A 25,632-nucleotide genomic window follows, 5' to 3' on the forward strand; every position below is an offset into this window, starting at 1 on the left:
TCTTAGAGGTTATGCATTCTGTGCAGTGTTAAATAGACATCAGAGAAACTGACCAACACCAGAGGAACATGCAAATTAAGATAAAACCTTGAAGATCCTCGATAGAAATCTGCAATATAATTATGTACTTTATGTAATTGGAGAAAAAAATGATAAATCAGCAAGAACTAAAGACTGACACAAAAAGTAACCTGATCAGCTTCTGCAAACACACCAAAAGCCTCCTGAAATAGCAGTTTGTGTATGAACACAGCTGTCATTACTTGGCACTGAGAAAAGAGTAAGGTGTTATTTGGTGCCTGTCTTTGGGCGTGTCCACATCACCAACATAGTCTACCGGTATTTAGCAACATTTCAGATGGTGGAGAAACTTTCCTTCAGGGTTAATGTGGTTTTCCTTCCCTGATACCAAGAAATGTACTGACTGGAAGTGAAGTAATAATGCTGGGATTTGACAGCTGGGGTGATCTTAAATGAGGATCTTGGAGCAAGTTGGCACACCACTGGATTATTAAACTGTTTACTTTATGTATTACATGAGATTAGTAGTAACCATGTCTGTGTTTTTTTGCTCAAAGCCCATAAACTCATTATTTCAAAGAAACCTCTCCCTTATGTCACATACTGAATAAACAGCCACAGAGAGACAAGACGTACAAACAAGGTCCTTTAATATAGTAACATTTACAGTAGGTAACAGGATGAATGTAATGTATGTAAGGGCATATATTTTGAGCACTGAAGCATAAAAAAGTAATTAATTTCACATTTAACATTGACCTTTTTAAGGAAGAAAGCTGTTTCAGTTTAAACCTACATGCAAAGCCCCTCCTTGTATGTAATAAAAAAAACAATAAATATGATTATCTGGGGTAAAGACTACCTTAGCAAACTGTATTCTGGGTATACAGAAGACATATATTTAACATTTTGAGTGCCTTGTAAAATGACTTACACTAAATGTACATAGAGATCATTATAGTAGTATACAGGGTAAATGACACCAGAAACCTACAGTATAGTTCAAATGACTGAGAAGAATTAATGCTCTGCTGTTAAACCCGATGCATCAGGAAGAACATCAGGGAGAAATGTGATAAGAGTTCATAAATTTACATTGTATGTTAGCATATTGATGGTTACGAAGCACGTTACATTAAAAAATAAGAGAAAAAAAAGTAATGGCTGCACATTTAACTTTTCCACAAATGTTAACCCTTATTAAACCGGATAAAATGGCTAAAACTATTGTATTTTATTTACAGAATCGCCCAGGGGGCATCGTTACAAGCGGAAGAACAAATATGCACATGCAAGCACCAACGTCTGTCCGCAAGTAACTGCTAGCAACTGGCTGGTAAGAAAAATATAAGTCCAGAAAAGGAAATGTTTTCTAGACGTACAGTAGCAGCTTGAATGAAAAAAAAAAAAAACTAAACAGAAATGGAATGCAAAGATATGGTCCGTATGAGAAAGATGAAAACAAGCTAAGAGAGACAGTAACACAGTGGTGAAACTGTTGTAATGGATGTAGCTGATGTTCTCTCTTCAAATAACCCTGTATGTCGGGAGAAAAAAAAGAGGTGCTACTGATATCTTCGCACTTTGATATTCTTGACACAGATAACTTCAGCTTGAAAAAACATTGTGTTACAGATAAGGCTGTGTAAAAGAAAAAAAAGAGAGATAAGACCAGGCAGAGCGGAGGTAAAGAGGAAGAGTAAAACTGGTCCATGCTTCATCAAGCTACACACCCATGAGAGTGCAAATGCAGTTAAACCTAACCAGCTATTGCAACTAAGGATTATATTTTTGTGATTTTTCTTTTAAAAAACAAGAAAATATTTCTGCAGTCATTAATTATCACCTGAAAATGGTGACACCTCTAGCATTCCAGTATATTCACACATGTGCTTTGGTCTTACTGTTACACAAGCATTGGGTCCTTAAAATGTGACTGCATCCACCATCAGGGGGTCAGGACTTGTTCATTTAACTATTTTAATCATCAGTTAAAAACATTAGATGACTAATGAGTCAACTAAAACAGGAGGATGAGTTCTGAGGTAGAACTGGGAAACGTTATGAGCCGGCTGCAGGAGTCTGTTATTTTTCTATTTCAGTGACAGTCTTCTGACAAAAACTTTATCTTGCGGTTCAAGCTGAGTGAACTGGGGAATGCCCTCATGTTGGTGTTGGATCCGTTTCTGTTGTAGATTGTGTTAGGATTCATAAATAGTAAGTAAAAGCACCAATAGCACAGACCTCAACATGAACAAGATCAAAGAGTGGAACCATAATAAAGCGATATCCTGTTTAGTCAGAAGTGGCCAATGTACATGAAGCATGAACCAGCGCTATGTACCTTTTTCTGTTTACTCTGTTTGGAGCCAAATGCTTTTATGGACTCATGACTAGAGTCCTAACAGTGTCCTGACTACTCTCAAGATAGAGGCGATCTTAACACAGCAGCAACGGCAGCAGTAGCTCAGGTGATGGTTCAAAGTGTTCAGTGGACACTTACATTTTTAAAGTGGGGAAATGAACCTTGTCCACTTGTGCCATTCGATTTCTGACATCATTGCCGGTAATGTTGTGAAACAGCAAAATGCCTGTGCCAAGAACAACCTGTGCACTAGTGCTGCTGCTAGATGGATGTCTGGTGGAAAAGGAAATTGCTGCTGACATGAAAAAACATATTTAAAGAAAAAAAAAGATAAAACTCAAAGGCTAGGGTCATATGTAGCCTTATTCTCCACTCCTCACCCACCATGTAACACTACAGAGACACCTTATTCCGTGTCTTATGGTAAAATTACCAACCAACATTTACTATGTTAATCGTCCCCTACACACAGTCGACAACCGAGCTGTCGTCTTCCTCCGCTCCCCACTCCCCAAACCTCATCTGAGGAGACGGGGCTGCTGGGTGTAGGTTGTTTATATCATCCATGGCATCTGGGTCCGTGTCATCACTGGCGCCGATCCCCATGTGGCCGCCTTCCTCCCGGTGCGTGCGGATGTGTTTCCGCAGCGCCGCGGGCTCCTTGAAGCTGCGGCTGCAGAAGGGGCAGCAGCACGGCCTCTCTCCGGTGTGGATGAGCTGGTGGTGTTTGAGATGCTGCAGGCGGCTCAGGCGCTTCCCGCAGATGGCGCACACGTAGGGTTTCTCGCCCGTGTGCGTGCGCCTGTGCTTGCGCAAACCGTCCAAGTGGCGGAAACAGTTCCCGCACTCGGAGCAAGAGTACGGCTTCTCGCCCGTGTGTATGCGCAGGTGGGTTTTAAGAGCCCCGGACTCGCGGAAGCGCCGGCCGCAGACTCCGCACGGGTAGGGCTTCTCTCCCGTGTGGATGCGGATGTGCTTCTTCAGGCTGGAGATCAAGCGGAAGGTCTTTCCGCACTCCAAGCAATGGTGAGGCCGATCTACAGAGGGCTCCCCCGCCGTGTCGGGGCCCGAAGGTCCCGCCGAGTCCTCCGCTCTGCCCGGTGAAACGCTGTCTCCTCTCCCAGCTCCAGAAGTCCTCGCCAACCCTTTTTGTCCATCAAGTCCTCCCTGCTGTAAGGCACTTCCAGGCCTTTGGTGGCGCAGGGGTTGAGTGAAGGAACGCTGAGAACCTCCCTCCCCGACCTGAACATAACTGAGGTCACCTACGTTGTGGGATGATCTCTCCCCGTCAGCGACTCTGCTGTCGTTACGTAGCCCAGACTCCTTCCTGGTCGGCTGACCAGAGCCTGAAGAAAGTCCCTGCTCCTCTTTAATCTCAAACCTGGGCGCTCCACCTGGTCCCTGAGACTGCCGCTCATCTGAAGACAAATTGTAAAAACATGCAGAGATGGTTAACACAGAAATGTATCGATGTACAGATTTACAACAAGCACACACTGAGTATTTATTTACCTGGCCTGCTGGAATCGGAGCACATATGCGACGTGCTGGATGTAAAGGAGTCCAGAGCGTGGTTAGTCACAGAGCCATCTGGCTGGATGGAGAGCTGGCACATTTTGTAGTCATCTCTCGGCTCAAACCCGTGAAGCGTCTCATCCACAGATCCACCCAGACCTAGGTCGACTCCGGCTCCGTTCACATTTCGTTGACTCTGGTGGTCCCGGTCCAAGCCTGAAGTGAGTGAGCCCATGGAGGACAGCGATGGGGCGAAAACTGACTGACTGATGTTCTGAGTGCCTGCGTATGAGATCTGAAGCTGGTCGATGAGCTTCTGAGCACTGCACAGACACTCCTGTAAAGTCTTCAGCTCCCGCTCTGACACCTCCAGCCGCACTTTGAGCCTCTCGTTCTCCTGCTCCTTGTGCAGCAGCTCTTGTTGGGTCTCGTTGAGCACCAGCACCACTTCTCCCAGCAGAGTGTCCACTGCGGCGGACATGGCGTTTTGGATGGTCGGGGCCAGACGCGATTTCAGCGACGTTACAGTCATGTTGCCCTGCGACGCCCCGTATCCAGCCTTGTCTCCCTTCCGGTCGTAACAGGACTCTGCCCCGGTCCTGTCGGTTATGTTGATGATACTCTGTTTACGATTCCCGCTGCTGTTTGCCGGAGACGAGTCCATGCTACCAGCATAGCCTGTCCTCCTGGAAGTCATGGTTTTGCTGGAGTTGGCCGACGTTTGCAGGCCAATGCTAACGTCTAATGTGCGACTAACAACAGCCCGGATTTCTTACAACCCGGGTTATTTAGGTGGCTGTTGTTGTTGCTGTTGTGTGTGTTGCTGGTCAGTGTCAACAGTTAACATCTGCCTCACTATCAGTTGGACTGTCGCCGCTGACACAATCACAGCGGTGAAGTCTCCGCTGGGCCTGGCTCTGCTCGCTAACAGCAGCCTGCTAGCTCTCAAACTAACAACACCAGCCGGTCACAAGACTTACTCGTGCAAACGCAGCGGTTGTGCAGCAGAGATGAGTTGATCGTGGCTGACTGTGTCACTCAGGTCCTTTCATTAATGCTCAAAGACATTGGTACCACGGCCCTCAACGACGACTCACCCATTTCTGGCCACTGTCTACAGGACTGTTACTGTACTGCACACCGAGGCCTGTCGCACTGAAATTACGTCAGCAGAGCTGCGATCATTGGGTGTAGTCTGCCCTGGATATTGACTTGAAGGATTTCAAGAGGCCATTTATTTGCTGTTATAGACTGTAAAAAGAAGGTTATAACCTTATCACACCTTATCCTAACCTGAGCAAGAAAACATTGCCCACTCTCCTGTTTTAAATGTCTATTTTAAATGCCCTTTCCCCTTTTAATTAAAATAGCCCCTGTGTAATAAGCCAGTTTTGATACATTTCACTCCTATAGTCTGTAATAAAAACATTATTGGATTGTTTTAAAGCAGAAGTAAGCGATCCGGTCGTTTTGAGTAACTTCTTGTCAGCCGACGGAGTTAGCAGCCCCCGCCCTCGTCATGGATCTATTGGTCCTCGTCAAGGGGGCAGTTGTCGGTCTGAGAAGTGAAGCTCACTTCCGCATTCAAAAAGCTGCAATCCCCTCGGCTGTCGCTGGGGGCTGGCTCCAGAAGGGAGCAACTCCAATCGAGCCCCATGTTAAAATAGCCGATTTTACAGCTTAAAAAAACATATTTACAGCCTGGTACATTTTATTTTTTTGGTCTCAATCGATAGTTTCTACCCCCGCACACACTCTGAGGGGGGTGAATTTTTTTTAAACTCTACCGTTTTACTATTATTAGGGTTAAAGTTCTGGCCAATCAGGGCGCAGAACCGTTGAGTGACAGGTCCGGCGACCGCTGCTACGAGGCCAGTGGGCGGGCTCTCGGCCGGCCAACGGCCGCACCGCTCCAAATATGGCAAGTAGAATCCAACATGGCGCGGTTCTAACCCCCGTAGTAGAGGCACAAAACAGACTCCCCAAAACCAATGGGTGACGTCACGGACGCTACGTCCATTCTTTTTACAGTCTATGGTCCTCGTCCCTACGTCACCACATTCACGCGCATCCCTTGGCTGCACACACAGCCCTTCATGCTATTCTCTCTCCTCATTGGATAAAGCTTGTAGGATACAAGGAAGTATACAAGAAGTTTTCTCCTCGGCTTACAGCAGAACAGAGTGACTGACAGACCCGTGTTTCGGACCAAACACTCTATGTAAGTGATTGCCGTCGGAAGATATAACTATTAAAGACTTAGCCTATATTAACACAAAAATTCCGCTTAGTTCTGGTTTAAAGTAGCACTATCGCAAATTCCAATTCTTTGTTCGGCCTCTAGATGGGGCCAGTGGTGCAGCGTATCAGATATAAACATTCTCGTCCTCTCTACATAGTGTGCCGTTCAGGAGGTGGGGCTGAATGCTGGGCCGGCTTGTCTCTAAACAAAAAGGAATTCTGCATTTGCTCCACATGCACTACACAATTGTCTATATTTTGTGTACAGATAGTTATGGCTCCCCTGGACCTATTTATTGCATATTTCAGTTTTTTTTTTAAATATATTATTGCTATTACTGCTGTATTTGCGATAGTGCTACTTTAATGACAAAAAATACTCTGTACATCTATTTTTCAGACAGGTGCGTAGGAAAGTGACAAGCAGATCCAAAACTGAATATAAACTGCTGGAGTTTATAACAGTTTTGGATCTGTATTGTCTTAATGAAATTCTAACTAAATGTGATTTATAATACCACAATCACCCACTAAACCTGGACTGACCTCTCAGACTGAAAACAAAGCTTGCTCTTGAACCATTATTCTGGACTTGTGGTTTATATTTTGATAAGAAAAATGGTAATGAATGAAAGATTTTTATCAATTAATGAAGACTAAATTATCATGTCTTTCATCCACTGAAAAGTTGTTCAGATTACACAGTGCCCCCCCAAAACCCAATCCTCTCATAACCTCTAATGATTTATATAATATGCCCTTTTGAGGATAAGTTTAGGCTTTTGTTGCATCTCTAATGCAAATTACCTTTAGTGACAGTTTGGAGAACACCTTGTAGTTATCTGTACTACCTGTACCTGTAGTTACTTTCTTGTATGTATCAAAGAGCTAGGAGTTCAGTGCATGCACAAGTCTAATATGTTTCTCAGCCTGTAAGTCAAAAGTCAGGGTGAAAACAGCTTCTTTCTTTGCGGTAGTGCAGCAGCCATTTGGGGAGAAAAGTGGAAGTTTGCCTTTTACACTTGAACATTACCCACCTGCAGGTCAGAAATGTAATGCTGTTTGAGGTCACCGGCCTCTGAGTGGGGTTTACTGCAAACTCTGAATCTGTGTTTGCTCCACACTGACAGTCTGTTTGGGACTGTGCGGTGAAAGCAGAGTGCTGTGGGTCAAACCAAACATGTCATGAACTTTCTGATGGTTCGCAGATGACCCTCTCATTGCAGCGCAAACCATCATGCACACCAATTAAGCCTAATACCATCCACACCCAGTGAGATAACTGTAGTCCCAGCTGAGCTCAATACACCCATAGTTTGTTTTTTTTGTCTAGGGCTGCTTCTTGTTACACTGTCGGCTCTAGGAGGCACTGTAGGCTTCTTTAGTAATGAATGATGCTGAGGTCAGGCAATAAGCCCAACATTTAGACTAATCATTCCTCGTTAGTATGGCTCCTCGCAAACATTAAACGATTGAGCACATAATCAATTTAAATTAATGGGTTTTTTTAAATCACATGATTACTGGTTGTTTCAGAAAGATGAGGTGAAACTCTGAATAGACCAGGCTCATTATTATTGAAATTGTGTGTTATTCTTATTCCTGATTCTGAATCAGTAACTGGGGCTGGATGTCTGGAAGTTTCAAAGATGAGCAAAATAAAGTAAAACCGTGTTGATTTCACTGTTGTCTCCGTCACAGGGCCGTTGGGCCCAAAGCTGAGACCTCAAGTAATCATTGTGTTGTCACTGGCTGTTTAAATATCATAGCTGATAATTTTGTTAAAATAAATAAATATTAGTCACCATGCTTTGCAGCATATGTTGGGTATAAAAAACACTCAATATGAAATTTCTCCTGCAGAACCATGTGATATTAATTTTGGCTGCTTCTATTTTATTTATGAAAATAATTTATTTCTTATGGCGTGGTGGTATGATCAGGAATACACACCCATCCCAGCCAGCCACAGTGGTTAAGGGAAAAAGTGACGTGGTCCACGAAAAAAGGGGGGAGTGCACAATAAACTTATAAAACTATCCATCTAACAGTTACCATCTGTTTGAATATGTGTAATTTCTAGTGAAATATGACTTTCTCAATTACTTTTACTGGTAGCCTGCATTCATTTGTGGTTAAGATTGTTCACCATATTTAGTCCTATTCAACATATTTGTGTCTCAGTTTCCTGAAATACACTCACTGTGCCAGAACTGAACAGGTAGAGTTATTTTAACCTAAACACAAATTACTATGAAGTAAGGCAAGATTAGCAACATATTTCCCTCTATTAGATTTTGACATAATTAACACAAACCATATTAAACAACATGGCATTACCTATAGACATAGATGCAAATATGCATCTCCTTCACACTTACTGTACACACCCACACTCCCTCTTATGTAGTTAGATCCACACACTCACCCGCAGATAGAGGAAGAAGGAAAAAAACAGCTGATGATAAATATGTGATAATGAAAGAAGTGAAGATGGGCCTGACGGAAACAAATATTTTGACATTACATCACATTATTGCAGCAGGAATATGAGACACCAGATAAAACTTCCCTGACCTGTTGTTGCTCAATCTGAGCCGGCTAAGATAACTTTATTGGTTTTGTGAATTTTTGTGGCACAAGACAATGTGAGCACCTTTTGGTAACTTTTTCTGCCGCCTTGGCTCAAAAGCTGAGTGGATATGTGACGATACAGCCACAAACTTGCTTTTGCTAAGTAAACAAAACATCTTGTTCAGTCCCTCTCTTCCCCAGATACTGGGAGCACTGGGAGGCTGGAGTTTAATTATTGCCATGTTGTTGCCATGCCCTCTGTGTCTCAAATAATTGGCCACCACTTGTTATCTTCTCTTTAAGAAAAAACAAACTTCATTTTTACTTTTTTGAAGAAAAGGTATGAGCGTGATGATATCGTACATCTCAGATCAGTCCCAGAACAAGTTCAGTCAGGCTGATTTCCAGTCTTCCGTGGGACAGCTGGGCAACAGATTGAGTCCTTTTCAGTTTTTTCTCAAGTGCTTTCACGTCATTCAAGTCATGAATTCTATTTAGTTGAGAGGTTGGCAGCGAAGAGGTGAACAGGTCATATGTGGTCACCAACACATGTCAGGAATTGCAAATTCCACAGAACCAAAAAGAAGTGAGTCCCAACCTTATTCAGTCTATCCTCAGCCCTAAAAGGAAAAAAACTGCTCATCAACAGGAAAGGAATGCAGCATGTTAATTTGACGAGAAATTAGACAGAGGTGAGGTAACTAATCACAGACTGTACACAGTGATGCCACTAATAGCATGCACACTCATCCAGTTACTCACATTACTAAAGCATTTAGAAAGAGGGAGGGTGGAGCTGGTGCACATGGGCCCGGAATAAGGGAGAGGGGGATTGTGGGAGGGCAGAAAGAAGGAGGTGATTGTTGGGGAGAGGGAAAACATATAAAGAGAGAGAGAGCAAGAGAGGGAGCAAGTGGAGGAGAAAGACGAGGTGAAAGGAGCTCCCGCACATTTTGATAAAGATTACAAACTTTTGGACGCAACAGGTAAGCGCTCGTCTTTTACTCTTGTTACATATTTTGAGTCTTTACCCAAAAGAAAACAGAGTTAAGGGAGAGGTGGGAGTGTGAGCTATGGAAAGAAAGAGCACGGTGGTCATCAGTATTCAGTGGTGGCTCCTGCTCTGCTTTTCATGCAGTTTAACGCAGACTTGTGTCAGGATTTTTTTTTTTTTTTTTTTGAATGGGCTTCATTGTTACCCCTCTGTGCTTGTTCAGCACAGGGCATATCTCTGGCATGTTAGAGTGGATTTCTGTGCCACATGTAGCCCTAATGTAACTTTATCCGGCTGAGTGAGCTGCACTCAGCCTTGGGTGTGTAAGCATTTTTTGGACCTGTTGTGCAATACCGTCTGGAATGCTGAATTAGTGTGAAGTGAAGTCCCCCCAAATCTTAACAAGTGAGGATTATCATGTGCAGCCCGGTAAACAAGACTATAAATCGCTGACAAACATGTCACAAAATAATATATTACAACTAATTAAGTGTCCACATTTTTTTCATACGTAAGGGAATTTTTTTATTCCTTCGTATGAAACTGATTTCCCAGCACGCTGAATTTTTCTCTCTATGATTTCCAGATAGCACAATGGCTGCCAACAGAGTCCTTCCTTTTCCCCTGGTGATCATCTGCCTGCTTCTCATCAGAGGTTACTCTTCCCTGCCAACAACCTCAGGACTGACAGAGAAACCTCAGAGCCCAAATGGGTCTTCAACCAAGGGCCCTTTGTTTGGCGATTACAGTGACGAGGACACAGTCACTCCAATCGCACCCATCGGCGTGTCTCAACATGGAGGGATTCCTCAAAAGTGCAACTACGATCCCTGTCATGAGGGTCAGATCTCCTGTGCCGCGCTGGCAGCCAAACACAACTGCTTGTGTCGAGGATCCACTTTACATACTGAGCGTCCAGAGGCTCCCACCCTGAAATCTGTGGCCTGGAACGGGTCTCAGGTTGTGATTACGTGGTGTGCACCTAATTCATTTGTCAGATCTTATCGGGTGACAGTGGGGGGACAAGAGCAGCAGACATTCGAAAATGACAAAAGGAGCGGCGCAGTGGGCGACATAGACCACCTTGCGAAAGTTTGCGTGCTCGCAGTGAATGACAAAGGACCCAGCGACGGGTCGTGTTTGATGTATCATCCCAGAGACACTAGTGTGGCTCTGAAAGCAGGACTGATTGGGGGAGCACTGGGCTTCCTGTTGCTCGTCTTGTTGGCCGTGCTGCTCTGGAGGCACCAGAGGCAAAGGAAACAGGAGGCCAGCATCTCTATGCAAGACACAGCTGGGGCACAGTGAACACAAAACAGAGGCAGACTGGACGCTGGGCGAGATAAGACTCTGTCCCATGAGACTTTTCAGCGGTATTGCAGCTAATTAACTTTGACTCCCGTTTAATATGTGTGGTTTTTCGCCTACACAAAGAGGCTTTCTGAAAGCACAGAAGGACGCAGGTTTCATCATCTCACATAAATAGTATATCTGGTTGGTTATGTTAACGGAAATAGATTCTATTTTGATACTCCCTCAGTGGTGATTTGAAAGCCAGCCGCAGAAAATACTACATTCATCAGCTTTGTTTTCTGAAATCTATACCCACGAGATAAATGATAAGAATGTTCAGTTAAGTCAGATAATGCAAATTTGGGCTTTTTTTCTTTTTCTTTCTCTCTCTTTTTGTTTTTGCATTTCAAAACGTAGCTGTGTGGTTGACAGCTGTGAATCATCAGGTAGCAAGTAGCTCATGCGAGTAGCTGCTTTACTGTATATCTCCAAAACAGCAGCTTTTTATGAGCTGAGAAAATTGCCTTTTTTATCTTTGTGTCAAATTCCTTTTTTCCAAGTGTAAGTGTTTTGTTGTTGTTGTTTTTTTTTACTTTTTTCCGTCCGAATCATTGGGAGTTTTTCTGGTTTCCTTTGAACCAAATGAACTGATCAGATGATATAAATCAAACTGATAAAACACTGAGACTTTTTAAATGTTTCAGTCGAACAAAGCACAATTGCAGTGGCAGATTGATACCAGAGACAGTAGCTGATTGATACGATAACATGGACATGGTTCTGTTTGTGGTCATGTTAGAATAATTTTGTTAGGGCTAAGTGGCATTTGTTAACATGTACTGTATATAGATTTATATATTTTACATTTATTTTATGGTAGCATAGTGTGCAGTTCCTTTGGGTCTCTCTGTGAGAGTCCCTCATGTTATGTATTTAATTAAAGATTGTGTGGACCAATTATGGTTTTAAGTGAAAGTAAATGATGTGCTGTGTTTTGTACTGTATTTATGATCACTACTACTTGCCTGTGACCTTTTGGCCGTGTTAAGAATTTGATTCTTTGGTTTCCTTTGACTCGTGTTTGCAGAGACAGACCCTAAAGTTGAAGCTGTTCAAACTGGAGCTGCTGTACATGACATTTCTGACTGTTTTACTCGAGTAAAACATTGCCTTCGTTGCTGCTGCACCCATGTGTCACAATATGTAGTCATTTTGGATTGGGTGTGTTTTTCCGTCATGTCTTATTGTCGGAAGTTATTTCAGCACACTGGATGAGCACCAGTGTTCAGTGCTGTTTTTCCAGCTGTCACAAAATAAGACCTTCAGAGGATATGTATGTCGTGAGGTTTGTCTCCAGCTGAGACTTCCTGTCTTCTAGCACTGGGCTGATGAGAAGCTTCAGGCTTTTTTTTTTCTTCTTTCTTTTCGATTAGAAAAAGAAGAAAGTCCAATATTTAAATCCTCCCAAGTTATCTCATGTTCGAGCCCCCATCTGCATGTCTTCCAGCCATGTTATAATTCCTTTTTGCTCTGGTTGCTGCCATGCGGTTTGTTCCACTGCTTCTGGCGTCTCTCTTATTCCTACTGCACTGCACAACTTACACCACACAGAGCTGCATGGAAGTCATCTAACATGTAATTTGGAGACACAACAGAGTGTTCGTTTGTGCTGCTGAAATGGCCCGAAGATGTTGCTTTTATGACACACACTCAGCCTGAGTGCAGCCACTCTCAAACCGGCAGTGAAAGAATGGGCCACCATGAGGAGAAATACAAAACATGGGTGTGTAAGATCATGTGGGCGAGCGCAGCTTCTTTATAAACAGACCAAGATGTAATGTTCTTGAAGGAAATGCAGAGTAGCTTTAATTAAAACCACAAACAGTGACAGAGCAGCGCTGCAGTGGTGATAGCAGCAGAGCAGAAGAACATGTTACTCAGAGGAAGAAAAACAGACAAATCTTATTTCAACACTGATTTTTTAAAACTTTTTTTTCAATAAACTATTTTAAAGAAGTATTTAATGTTTGTTTTTGTTTTTTCTAACACAGCCTACGTGTAGAAATTAACGGCATTAGCCTACACGGCTCAAAAGTTCTCAATAATCGAACTAGTTTCCAGTCATACAGCTAAAATTAGGAAGTTGGGTGGATCCAGCTGTTTCTGAGTTTTGAGGCATAAACAGCCAAGAAATCTGAAATTAGATCAAGCTCAAAAGGGATTTAACAAATTTGGAGGGGAACTCCCAAATAGTTTTGAAATACCGATATTTTCATTTTAAGATCATATTTTATTTAATATCACTTTAAAAATGTTGCCACATATCCTATCTGGGAATACCACATACAGTAGGCTATCATCTGCATGGCCTAACAAATTTCAGAATATTTTGGACGTGAAAGCACAGAAAATGTGCCTTTACTCTGTGTGTCATAATCAAAAGTGACAGATAATTTGACACTTTGAACTTAAGTTGATGGTATTTCTCCACGTGACTTTGTTTTCATGCAGCAACATCTGGAATCAGCCACATGAAACTGCTAAAGGTTAAACACCATGAGAAACATGAGGGAAAAACAACCTTTAAATCAAGATTTCAAGACATAATAATAAAATAAATAAATAAAAAATAAATAAATAAAATAATTCAATGCTTGATTTTCGACGTATTCAGTTGAATTCAATGAAGTGTGGCTTTTATTTGCCTCCATACACTGGTGATGTCTATTATATTTATTTAATCATTTCTTAAAACTCAGATTTATTTTGTATGGACAACTTGAAACGTGAATCTATTAGTAAAACATTTAAAATATCATATAATAACTTTAATGATGTATTAAAAAATATATAAATTGATATAAAAGCAAACCAGCTGAACATACAGTATAACACAGGAGATTCACAGACTCCTATCATTACATAATGATGATGTTTTTTGCTGAGATATTTTATGCTGAATGATTTTTTTTATTTCATTAGTTTTACTGTGAAAAAAAGTCCTTGTTTTTTTTTTTTTTTTTAAAAGGTGGACAACACAGGGAGCCTCTTAAAGAAACATCTGCAGAAGAGACAGAGAAAGCGAAAGAAAAATCTATACCATTACTTTTTCTTTTCCGTTGCGAACTTCTGGTGAACAGTTTGACTACGTGCCATACACCTCTTATGACGCTGGTTTTGGTTACACTTTGTGTGGCCAATGTTGCAACAAGGTCAGCGTCAAGGATGTGTACACTTCTGTAACGTCCAGGAGGAGTCATGTTGAATCACAGCCATCTCACTCACTCAGTGGTCCAGTGACTCATGGTGCTTCTCTGGTAAAGACCTGAAGAACAGTGAATCAGTGCTGGGTTTACTCTGCCGGCCTCTACCTGCCGCCGCCGACTCCCCCAGCTGTAGTTCATCTGTTACTGTGCCTGTGTGACTAACAGTAATAATAATCAGCTCATGTGTATCCTGATGCCTGACATGTTTTTGTTCATCTAAACATGAAGTTTTGGATTTTTCCCGCAGGTGTTGCATTATGTTATATGGCTGCCGATGATTAAACAGACAGAGTTAGAAAGGACTGACTCAGATTATTAGCTCAACTATGTATGAAAATGTCACGTAGGCCCTGGAGCAGACGTGACATTTTCACTTTCATTTCATGTGAAATAATCCCAGATTTTTATCAGTCGCTTTTTAGCATCAAATACAGTTTTTACAGAGACAAAGGTATTCTATTGAGATGTCTGTGAATTTAACAGTGATATATTTCATTATTCTTTAAAATTACCTTTTACAGGACTATTAAACTGTCTTCAGACTTGGGGAAAGACAGTCGCCTTATTGCTGTTTGTTGGTCACATTCAGTCCTGAAGAAGCGTGACTCCACTAAAGGGCAGAGAAGGATGTTAGCACACAACAGAAACACAATCACAACAATAATTATGGCTACAAAGCTGGATCACATTAGGCTCAGAGGCAATTAGAGGCATTTTCTGGCTGACGAACGGCGCTTTGAAATGTGAGGTTTTCAAAGCAACGTGAGACAAAAACAGATCTTCAAAGAGTCTCAGTCACCTGTTCCCCAACACTGCAGGTGCACCAGTCCACACTGCAAAATCATTAGAGCTGTGAGAGAAGTATTTACTGTAAATACTTTACTTTCAGCTGTTCTAATCAGTATTTTATATCAACAGTGGGTCTGTGTGTAGTTAGAGCTGTTTAGCTGTGACTAAGTTGTCACCCGACTCTCTGTGGAGCAATTTAGTGTCTATCAGCTTTGTTTTGGCCTGTACACCTTCAACTTAACTGTTTTGGGTTGATTTTGTATTTTCTCAAGATAATACAAGAATTAAACAATAATAATGAAGATAATTTGCATTCTTTCTCTTTTTTATGAATATAAAATGGTAAAAAGAAGAAAAGAAAAACTAATATTCAATTACAGGTCCAGTTTTAATTTTTTCCTTATAGTATCTGCAAAAAGTGCTTGGTGTCAAAAGTATAATCAATCAATCAATCAATAAGTTTATTTGTCCCGAAGGGGGCAATTAATTTTCAGAAGCAGGAGCACACGAGACAAAATATAGAAAACACATGGCATAATAAATTACAATACAATATAGACCCAAGATAAGTTAGGAGGGAAGGCTGTTTCATCCCGACTACCTTTTCCTCATGGCATTTAAAAGAAGAACAGCGGAAGGTACAAAGGAGTGTTTATATCTGTTTGTCTTTGCAAATGGGAGTCTAAGGAGTGAACCTGATGGTAAGAACTGAAACTGTTTATGTAAGGGATGAGAGCAGTCGGACAAGATGGAGCTTGCTTTCTTAATCAGCTGTTTGTTGTAGAGTTCTTGTAAATGTTGTTGTGCAGACCCAATGAGCAAGTTTAAAAGTTTAAAAACTTAAAATAACAGACGTAAAAAGACAAAACTCTGACAGACAAGACAGACATGCTTCCCACTGCTGCCAGTCGCTGCGTAGCGCATGCGCCCTCGCCTCGTCTGCCTAATTACTGATAAGTCAAAGGAGCCTGCCAGTTGTTTAATGGGGTAAGGCAACAATTTAATACAGTTAGTTGACATGGAGGTCGTCATGGCTACTGTTGTATTTTGGAGGAATTGTAGGTTTGGTTTGTGAAATATGAATCTGCAAAGTAAACTGTTGTAAATAGATAAAGCAGAACAAAAATCACAATACTCCACTGAAGGAGGAGTGTAAAATGAAAATGATCATGTAAATTACATAAGACAAACTATACTTGCATCAATAAAAATATACACTAATGAGAACATTTGACACAAAAACTGGAACAATAAAGATGAAGAACTGTTGAAGTCGACACTGAATATATAAGAATATAAATACTATTAATGTTTACAGTAAAGAAGTGGTTTGACCTACTTTGAGCCTCTTTTCTCGCAGCTCTCACAGCATTTGCATGTTTGAATTATTGCGTTTACATTTATGTTCTGTGTTATGACTTCACTGTACTAGGAGTGAATATTTCATGTCTGGAGAGAAATGTGGCCCTGTTTTACTGAGCGAGTTTTCGAGGCAGCGGCTTGTATAGCTGAGGTTTTAAGAGGCTTTAATGCAATGAAAGTAATTGTAGGTTGTAATATTACGTTCATCTCATAACATTATACGTGCACATATTCAAAACCGTCATTCATTTTCAGGCAATTAATTATTCATGAAAAATTAATTTGCATTTGGCACAGGGAAAATAAATGTTATTTTTTTATCATTAGTATTCCACCAGCAGGGGCACTAATGGCTGCTTTCTCTGCCCACTGGGGTCAGCTTTTACAGGGCATAAAATGTTCAAAGTAGGTCAGGCATCCATCAGCGCCCATTATTGGAGCTAAACCATCCTCGACTCCCAGCCAAGAAATCTGAACACAAACTGGTTTGATTCACACGTAGAAAGGTTTTCTTTATTCAGTCCTCTTAGCTTTTTGTCAACCGCACAATGAATTAAAAACAAAGGCAAATGAAAAGGTGTCAATCAGGGAAGTAAATGCAAAATGAGTCGGTAGTCATTCAGCATAAAAAAACTGCTTTTTTGCAGGAGGAACATGCTGGGGCCTTCGTCAGAGGAGACTCTGGGTCTATGTGGGTGGTGGTGGAAACTGATTCCCCCCCTACCGAACACCCCCTACCTCCAACCCCCCCACAGGCATCTAATCCTGTTTACTCCTGTTATTTCTTAGACTGTGTCTGCTTTGGCACAAACCAGAACTCTGAAAATAAAAAGATTAACTTCTGTGTCTGAGTGTAACTCCGATGTTACTGGAAGGATGATCGGGGGGGTTTATGGAAATGCAGCAAGGCGTATGTTAGATTACATTTTCCTCTCTTGGCATCAGCGCAGATGAAAAAACAACGAGTGCGATATCTTTCATCATCCAGGCATCTTTCAAAGCGTGCTCGGTGTGACTGAGAGCTGCTGCTATTTGTTTTCACATGCAGGGACCACTAGAGGTCATTATTGCAGAGAGCACCGGAGGAATCAAAGCCACCTCTGGCATGGACTCAGTGATAATGTAGTGGAAATGGATGGAAATGAGTTTGCAGAAGTGATCAGCCTATGCCACAGATCTTACACTACAGCAGAGAGGAAGAGTTTGTGTTTGAGTGGGCGGCTAAATGTTTTTACCTCCTCACGCTGCTTCTTTTTTCTCAAAGAAATGCTTATTCTCTGCGACAGGCAGGTCAGCGCTCTGCTCTCAACTCCCCAGGATAACTCAGCAAGCTTTTCATAAAGGAGAGGAGGTGAAATTCCTGAAATTTAAAAAGAAAAATTATTATTAGGCTATTATTTCCCCATTTCCTTGTATGAAGAGCTAAAATGGTGTAACCATGGCAACCTGACATTGCATAGGACAAGAGCTGAGGAGGTTGAACCTGAGCTCAGCTTGGAGGGAAGAGTTATCAATCACTTTGGCATCAGAGCTGTCAAACACACATTGACCTGCGGCTGTGACAACGTCCAACAACAAGCACCAGATTATAACTCATCATCTTTCAGTCACAATGAGATGAGTCAACTGAAATGATAAGATTAACTTTGCTTTCAAGATGTCTCATTTTTTTGTGCAACAAATGAAACATTTTCAGGCCAAACTGAGCATTTCTGTGATTTAGAGGCTCGCAATGAATAAGAAAATGATAAACGAGTTTCATTTTTGCATCAACAAACATGAATTAATTTACAATAGAAAAATACAGAGAAAAACAAACCTGCAAAAAAAAAAAAAAAAAGTAATTCAAAGGCCTGATAGGAAGGAAGGAATTGGATGTGGACTATGACAGCACACACTGACAGATATCATGATAACTATGTGATTTGCATCCCTTGAATTTAAGGCTGTGTCCTGTAATTTCATCATAATCTTTAATACCTTGTTCATATTTCAAACTGGATCTCTCAAATCTGATGCATTTCAATATATCACAACATGTTTCTATTGAAATCACTGCTCCGATCTGTGCTCATTCAGAAATTTTCCTCGAATTTTATTTTTGTAAATAATGTCATCTTGTAAAACCAGCTGGTTGCATATATAGGAAAGAAAAAAATATTTGCACAGTTTTAGAGAAGCATGTGTCAGTGTTGTTTGTGTGCTTCTAAATGTTTGACCACTGGTTTGTTGTGGCTCGGTTTGTTAAGGGCTTCGGCTCTGGCTCAGGTGCCGCCTGCTAAATCTTTGAGAGCAGAGGAAACCTGCAGGGACGTTCAGCTGGAGCTGGAGCTGTATTTAACCATGTGAGGTTAAGTAGTTTTCTCCCAGAGCAGCTGCACTGTTCCAGTTCCTCGCTCCCCTCAGCTGATCCGGAGGAAGTGGCTCTTAATTCACTTCATAAAATAACACGGTGTTCGTCGTTGCCTCAAAGGAGAATCTCACAGTTTCAATTTGACAGTGTGAACAGCACAGCTCTGCCCTCGCGCTCCCCCAATTTATATTCTTTGACTGCATTTTCCTTTTCATTGTCAAGGGGGCACTGGAGCATATCCCAGAATGCATTGGGTGGAAGGATGGGAGACACCTTGGACAGGCTGTCAGTCTGTCATCAAGTCTCCTGGAAACGTGCATGAAAAACCGGATGCGGACGAAGAAAAGTAAAAGAAGTCAGTCTTTACTACAAGAACTTTGAAATACAAGATGCAAAAGACACGGTTTGTGCACATCAATTAGCCTTAGTGTGTGTGTGTTCTTGTACATGCTACGTTGTGAGGACCGGAACAAGTTTTTAACCAACAGAGTGAGGACATTTTTGGGAAGTGAGGACATTTTGGCCGGTCCTCACTTTTTCCAAGGGCTGTTTGACGGTTAAGACGTTAGGTTATAATTAGGTTTAAATTAGGTTTAGAGTAATGGTTAAGTTTAGGCATTTGTTTTGGATGGTTAAGGTTAGGGTAAGGGGCTAGGGAATACATTATGTCAATGACATGTCCTCACAAATATAGATTTACAAGGCTGTGTGTGTGTGTGTGTGTGTGTGTGTGTGTGTGTGTGTGTGTGTGTGTGTGTGTGTGTGTGTGTGTGTGTGTGTGTGTGTGTGTGTGTGTGTGTGTGTGTGTGTGTGTGTGTGTGTGTGTGTGTGTGTGTGTGTGTGTTCACATGCATAGAGTATCAGTAGATCATGAGATAGGCTACTGGGGCATAAACTCAAATCTCACACTAATACATGGCCAGATGTTGAACAAAACAAATCCAAAATGACCCCTCCCACCTCTGCTATTATTTAAAAAAAATAAATAAATAAAAACAGCACAGACTAGAGCCGAGGCAGGAACAAGCACTGGAACAAGAGATGAATTAGGGACAGATAATTCAGGACACAGTCACGGGGGAGAGAGAGCTCGAGAGGAGAGCAAGGACTTGACCTTTTCTGAATATTCATGACAAGAGAGAAAAGATATGTAAACTTCATCCGAGAGCAGCTCAGACCTCGGCGGAGTCTAATAACGGAAGGCGTCAGTGAAGTGCAAAAAAAAATAAATACATCTTGCAGGAGTAACATCAGGATGCGTTGGCAGTGTGCCAGTCAGAGGGATCAATAGCCATTAACACCATCATCTCTGCAGTCAGAGGACAGCAGGGATCTGGGGCTCTGCAGAGTATTTCATCATGACGAGAGGCGAATTGGAGCTTTAGTTACAGTAAGAGCATCCCCTCTCTTCTCTTCCTGGCTGCTGAGAGCGATGCTTTCTGACTGACAATGTCATCAGTGTGCCGTGTATGTAAACACATCCAGCAGCCCGGAGAATCTAGGTCATTTTCTGGCTGGGATGAGATGAGAGAGGAGGAGCCGTCTGGAGATGCACGGAGCCACAAAATGTGTGTGCTGCTGTGTTCATGCGTCAAGGAGTCGGGGGGGGGCTGTAATCCACACGCACCTCTGTTTATCTGCTTCATGAATCAAGCGAACATGCCTCTAGTGGTGATGAAATCCGCTGAGAAACACAGGTAGTGGAGCAGAGGGAGAGGAGGGAGGAGGGAGGGAAAGAGGGAGGGAGGAGGGAGGGGAGTGGTGAAGCAAGCTTGTAATTTCTTGCTCCAGTTCTCTTTGCTTTAGCACTGAGGACACATTGTTCATTAAAAACCCAGAGCCTTCAGTCTTCAGCGTAACACAAAGCTCTGTATCATGTAATATTGACACTGGCTTGCTTAAACACCAGGAAGCAATGCAACCATGTGGCAGGAATTACACACAGGATCTGGAACATCATGTGCTGCAGAGATTGTGGATATGCTGAGGGTGAATTTTTTTTTTTTTTTCCCCGTCATGTCATTTCAAATCTGTCCTTAAAGAGCACTGCGCCGTCCAAAAAGATTTCTCTTGAAGGCCATTAAAGTGTCAGAGCATGTAACTCTCAAATCCATTTAAAAATCAATTAATGCTTTAAAATATGTCGGAGAACAGCAGAGTGCTTTTGTAAAAAAAAAAAAAAAAAAACTCTGACTGTCCTCCATCTGGAACAATGAGATGTAGAGGGCTGGGCAACACACTGTAGATTAAAAGCCCTCAGCATGATGTGAGTAATTTTGGACTGTGATATGGAAATAATATAATATATATGATGGGATGTAGTAATCTACACTTACTAATGAGCTCCAAGTGGAACTGAGGCTTGTGCGAATGTCACTGGTTTGACAGGTGTTTGGTAAAAAGAAAAAAACAGAGTGATGGATGTAAAGAATGAAAAAAATTGAGGATAAAAGGTTTTACAGTTCATAATCTGGGGGAAATGAATGTCACAGCACTTCACTACAAGAAGAAAAACAAAAACAATCACAGAGGCTTTGGGAGAAAAGTCCAAATCAACAAAGACCATAAATGTCTGAGAAAAACAAAACAATCATCCGTCCAATGTTGTTTAGGATATTTCAGTCTGAACAACCAGTCAACATGACCGACCTCAGCGCTGTGCAGCTGCCATGGCTTAAAAAAAATAAAATAATAAAACAAAATCCAATATTGCCTTGAAGCACTTCTGCCTCCATTTGCAAATCAGGCTGCAATAGGTCTGATACATGCAGATATTTTAAAAGAGGTAAATGCAGCAGTGGAAATCAGTATGGAAAAATCTGACAGCTGTCAAATTTATCCTCGCCCACTCCTAATGAGGCCTTTTATTGAGCAAAGCACCAAACTGAAACATTTTAATTATGCAACGCCAACAAAGAAGCATGTTGAGGAGCCCTTTTATTCTAAGATTTTATTTTTTGTAGTTTTACTAGATGGTTGAGATCTATTGGCCTTTTCTGAGATGTTTGGGGAAAATCAATCAATACGCTTCTCAGAAATGACAACAGGCGACATATTTTCCATCTCTTGTCAGACTGCAGCTGTTCTCCCTGCTCATCCTGAGGTCACTGTTATGGTTGTGGGTTTGATTTATACACAGCAACACCCCGGTCCTCCCTTTCGCCTCTTCTGCCTCCACATCCGGGTTAATACGGAGGGTAGACGGTTCCCGTGTGTATGATTTACAGTCAGTGAGATGTCCAGGAGAAGGAGGCACTAAATCCCTAACCTTTCACCGTCTTCTGTACTGTAATGTTACACCTTCGCCAGCAGCCGAGCCCGTCACAGTTTTTCCTCTTCTGTCCATTCAGTCATTTTCCATTATAGGATTACAACCTGCCCGTTTTTTAAATTTGGAAGAATGATTCAAATTGCTGCATTATCAAAAGGATTTAACAATAAGCTGCTGCGGCACATAATAGCGCTTTTGAAATGTCGCCCCCCCCCCAAAAAAAACAAACTGTAACACCTCTCAAAACAACATGACAGAGCTTCGAAATAACTAAAAACAACAAAGAGGCACACGACTACTGCATATGACATGCTACAAAAATAAACATGCTGTCACATTTTGGCTAAAAAAAAAAAAAAAAAAAAAAAAGAGGAAAAAGTAACAGAAACAGCTTCAAAAGCCAAAAGTGAATAATTAAAAAGGCACAAAAACAAAAATATCTGGGTCATGGGGTTTGAGACATTTAAAATAAACCTGAGTCCTACAGCTGAAGTCTTGTTGCCATGAACAACGCAGGGACAGGCTTTACAATGTGAAATCAGGAGGCACCTCTGTAGCATTTCATTAATGCAGTATAATGAGGGTTTAAAGCTCCAGACCAAACTCACCTGGCGATTACCTTACAAACCTTGTTCTGTTCCCGGTAACAATACGAGGCCGACGTCTCTGACACCATATGCTGCTATAAAAGGCTTTAATCGTCCAGGAGCAGGTGGGCAGACGGTGGGCAGACATCAGCGTCTGTCCTGGTGCCAGGACGAGAGGCGACGGTGGCGCAAGTGCCAGTTTACAGTTCACACCGGTCAGCGGTCAGCGGCGTGACGTCTACGTCTCTTAACGGGCAGCGAGGTGATGTCATTGGTCCTCTTCAGCCCACACCAGCACACGTCAGGGAGAAGGGACTGAGCGCAGATGAGGCTGATGTTTCGCTCAAGCTAGAGAAGTCGTGACTGAACTGTAACAAAACCAGATTAGAAAACTGTAATAATGTTTCATCCACAGTGTCATCTGCTGATAGCCCAGTAAGCAAACTGACCATTCCCTGCAAACAGCTCCTCCGCAGCTCATTCATTGTACTGATGTTTACTAAACAAAGAGAAGACGCCAGCTTCTTCCCCCACAGCTGATTAATGACCAGGCGTCTTGTGGCAGAGTCAGGAGGCCTCACCGAAAAACCACCAACAACTCCGTATACATGCAGCTCGGATCCAAAGCAACCCGGCGCACTAAATCATCTGCCAAAAATATACATCACGACAGAAACTCAAAGAAAAAGCTGTGAAAATCTCCATGTACACAATTCAAGTCGATGGGTTCCTCTTGCGAGGGTTCCTCCTCCGTCTTCTTGCTGTAGTCAGAGATGACGACAACATTTAGTTACTTTCAAAATCATGTTTATTAAATTTAGAAAACACCATTTTGTTAACAGTTTCATAGCAATAGCAGGAAAGAACTGAAACTGTAAGAGAGAGAGAGAGAGAGAGAGAGAGAGAGAGAGAGAGAGACATGTCGATGGGGCCGGGGGCCAACCCCTGAGTTTAAAAACCAGCTGTGTTTCGGAGCTCATCTGTCCCTACAACCTCTGCTCTCTGGGGTCACCTGCATCTAACCTGGCATAGACTAGAAGAGACAGTCAAGTGTAGTGAGTCAGCATCTCAATGTAGAACGCCTAAAAGAAAAAGGAGACATAAGAAAACTTCGTAGACATCAGGTAGAAAAGTTGATTTGCAAAGTCACTTTTCAAGTCAAGGTATTTCCTGCCAAAATATACCGAGTATGCAACACTGACATGTAATTAGGTTGCCAAACCGTATCGGTATGTAGGTTTAACCACTTGGGGAGGGGAGGGAGGGGGGGGGGGGGGGGGGGTTCTGCACAGCTTAAGGGGGAGTGGAGGTGGAGGAGGAGGGGAGGAGGGGGGATACTTAGGGATGCAGTACAGATGTAGTCCAAAGAGGAAGTGCAAACAATGTCTATAAGGTGTGTTTGTTCGAAGGGGAGGAGGGGCCGGGGTGACGAGGGGGGCTGCAGGGGGTACGAGCGACGTGGGCTCCTCCCCCCCCTTTACTCATCAAGGTGCCGAGAGGGGCGACTCTCTGGAGGGCGAGCTCGAAATATCCTCGGGGGGGAAAACTGTGAGTGTGCAGGCTCGGATCCCGCCCAGCGACTCGGGCAAGTCAAACACTTTGTGCCATTCGTCCTTCTCGGGGTCGTACTTCTGTACTATTTCCACCATGCAGCGATTGTTCCACGAGTAGCCCCCCACCACATAGATCTTGTTCTCAAACACGGCCACGCCCACGTCGCTCTGGCCGCGCAACATGGCGGCGATAGGTGTCCACAGGTCCAGGGCGGGGGAGTAGTACTCGCAGCTCAGCACGTCGTCGTAGTCGCTGGTGCCCCGGAAGTGGTTGCCCCCGATCACGTAGAGCCGGTCGCCCACCGTGCACATGCAGTGGAGGCCGCGCACCGTCGTCATGGGCGCTTTCTGAGTCCATTTGTCCGCATCTGGGTCAAAGCACATCAGCTCCTTCTGAAAAGTGTCGTGAGTGATTCCCCCTGCGGCGGAGAAAGAGGAAAGAGCACAGATTAGTCTCTACATTGACCGTTTTGTGTGTTTGGGGGGAGGAAAGAATTTTATAGACTTGTCGGTAACACTATATATGACGCCTATCTCTATAATGCATTATAACCATACTTATGAGTTATAACACTGTATAACTAAAGTTATAAACACTCATAAATGATCATAATGCTTTATAACAATCATAAACACACTATAAAGCATTTTATCATGACTTATAAGGTCAGGTATTTTTAATACATTATAATTGCCCACATCGACGATGCATTATACATATAGTTATAATGTGTTTTAATTGGCTTATAAACATATCTACTATAATAATAATAATATCTATAACTATCATTACAAACACTCAGAAATTATCATAAGACTTTATAACAATAAGCATAACACATTATAGAGCATTAAAACTCTATTATAATACTTGACCTTATAAGCCATTATAAAATGCTCTATGATGTGTTATACTTATTGTTATAAAGCTATACGATAGTTTATGAGTGTTTATCATGATAGCTATACACATTTATAAGCCAATTATAACACATTATGACTATATGTATATTGCATTATCGCTGTGGGCATTGTCAGCGAGTTACTAACAATTATAACGTATTATAACACCTGACCTTAAAAGTCATGATAAAATGCTTTATAGTGTTTTATGATTATTGTTATAAAGCATTATGATCATTTATGAGTGTTTATAACTATAGTTATACAGTGCTATAACTGCATTATAACTCATTATAAGTATCGTTATAATGCATTATAGAGATAGGCATCAAATAAAGTGTTACCGACTTGTCAATCAGATCGATCAGTGACTCATTCACCCATGTCGACCTATATTGTCATTCATGTGGAGCACCAGATATAACACATAGTGATGGTGGCATTTGCCTCTGCAGCATTATGAAAACTAATAATCAGGATTAACACTGTAAAATGTTTTAAACCTCATCTCTCACACTCGTCGTTTCTCAAACTCGACAAACAAA

General features: G+C 42.1%; 2 protein-coding genes across 2 annotated transcripts in view; both read right to left on the minus strand.

The window, feature by feature from the left end:
* Positions 1 to 664: 664 nt before the first annotated feature.
* On the minus strand, positions 665 to 5,008 carry LOC310997152 (uncharacterized protein). The gene is made up of 2 exons (XM_083986800.1): positions 3,899 to 5,008; positions 665 to 3,804 (listed from the first exon to the last, which is right to left on the minus strand). The coding sequence occupies exons 1-2, from the start codon at positions 4,596 to 4,598 to the stop codon at positions 2,849 to 2,851; spliced, it is 1,656 nt and encodes a 551-aa protein (XP_083842926.1). The 5' UTR covers positions 4,599 to 5,008; the 3' UTR covers positions 665 to 2,848.
* An 18,906-nt stretch (positions 5,009 to 23,914) lies between these two features.
* Positions 23,915 to 25,632, minus strand: part of klhl13 (kelch-like family member 13) — a 37,577-nt gene continuing 35,859 nt past the window's right edge. Inside the window, exon 8 of the mRNA XM_083986148.1 lies at positions 23,915 to 24,603. Coding sequence (XP_083842274.1) covers positions 24,116 to 24,603 — 488 coding nt within the window. The 3' untranslated portion in view covers positions 23,915 to 24,115. The remainder of the gene's footprint in view (positions 24,604 to 25,632) is intronic.

Source organism: Trachurus trachurus (genome assembly GCF_905171665.1).
Source record: "Trachurus trachurus genome assembly, chromosome: 14".
Lineage (NCBI taxonomy): Eukaryota > Metazoa > Chordata > Actinopteri > Carangiformes > Carangidae > Trachurus > Trachurus trachurus.

Excerpts from the sequence above, each read along its gene's own strand:
- LOC310997152 (XM_083986800.1), bottom strand. The coding sequence starts at position 4,598 with ATGACTTCCAGGAGGACAGGCTATGCTGGTAGCATGGACTCGTCTCCG. Across the intron at positions 3,805-3,898 it reads CTCCGATTCCAGCAGGCCAG|ATGAGCGGCAGTCTCAGGGA; the intron begins GTAAATAAATAC and ends ATTTGTCTTCAG.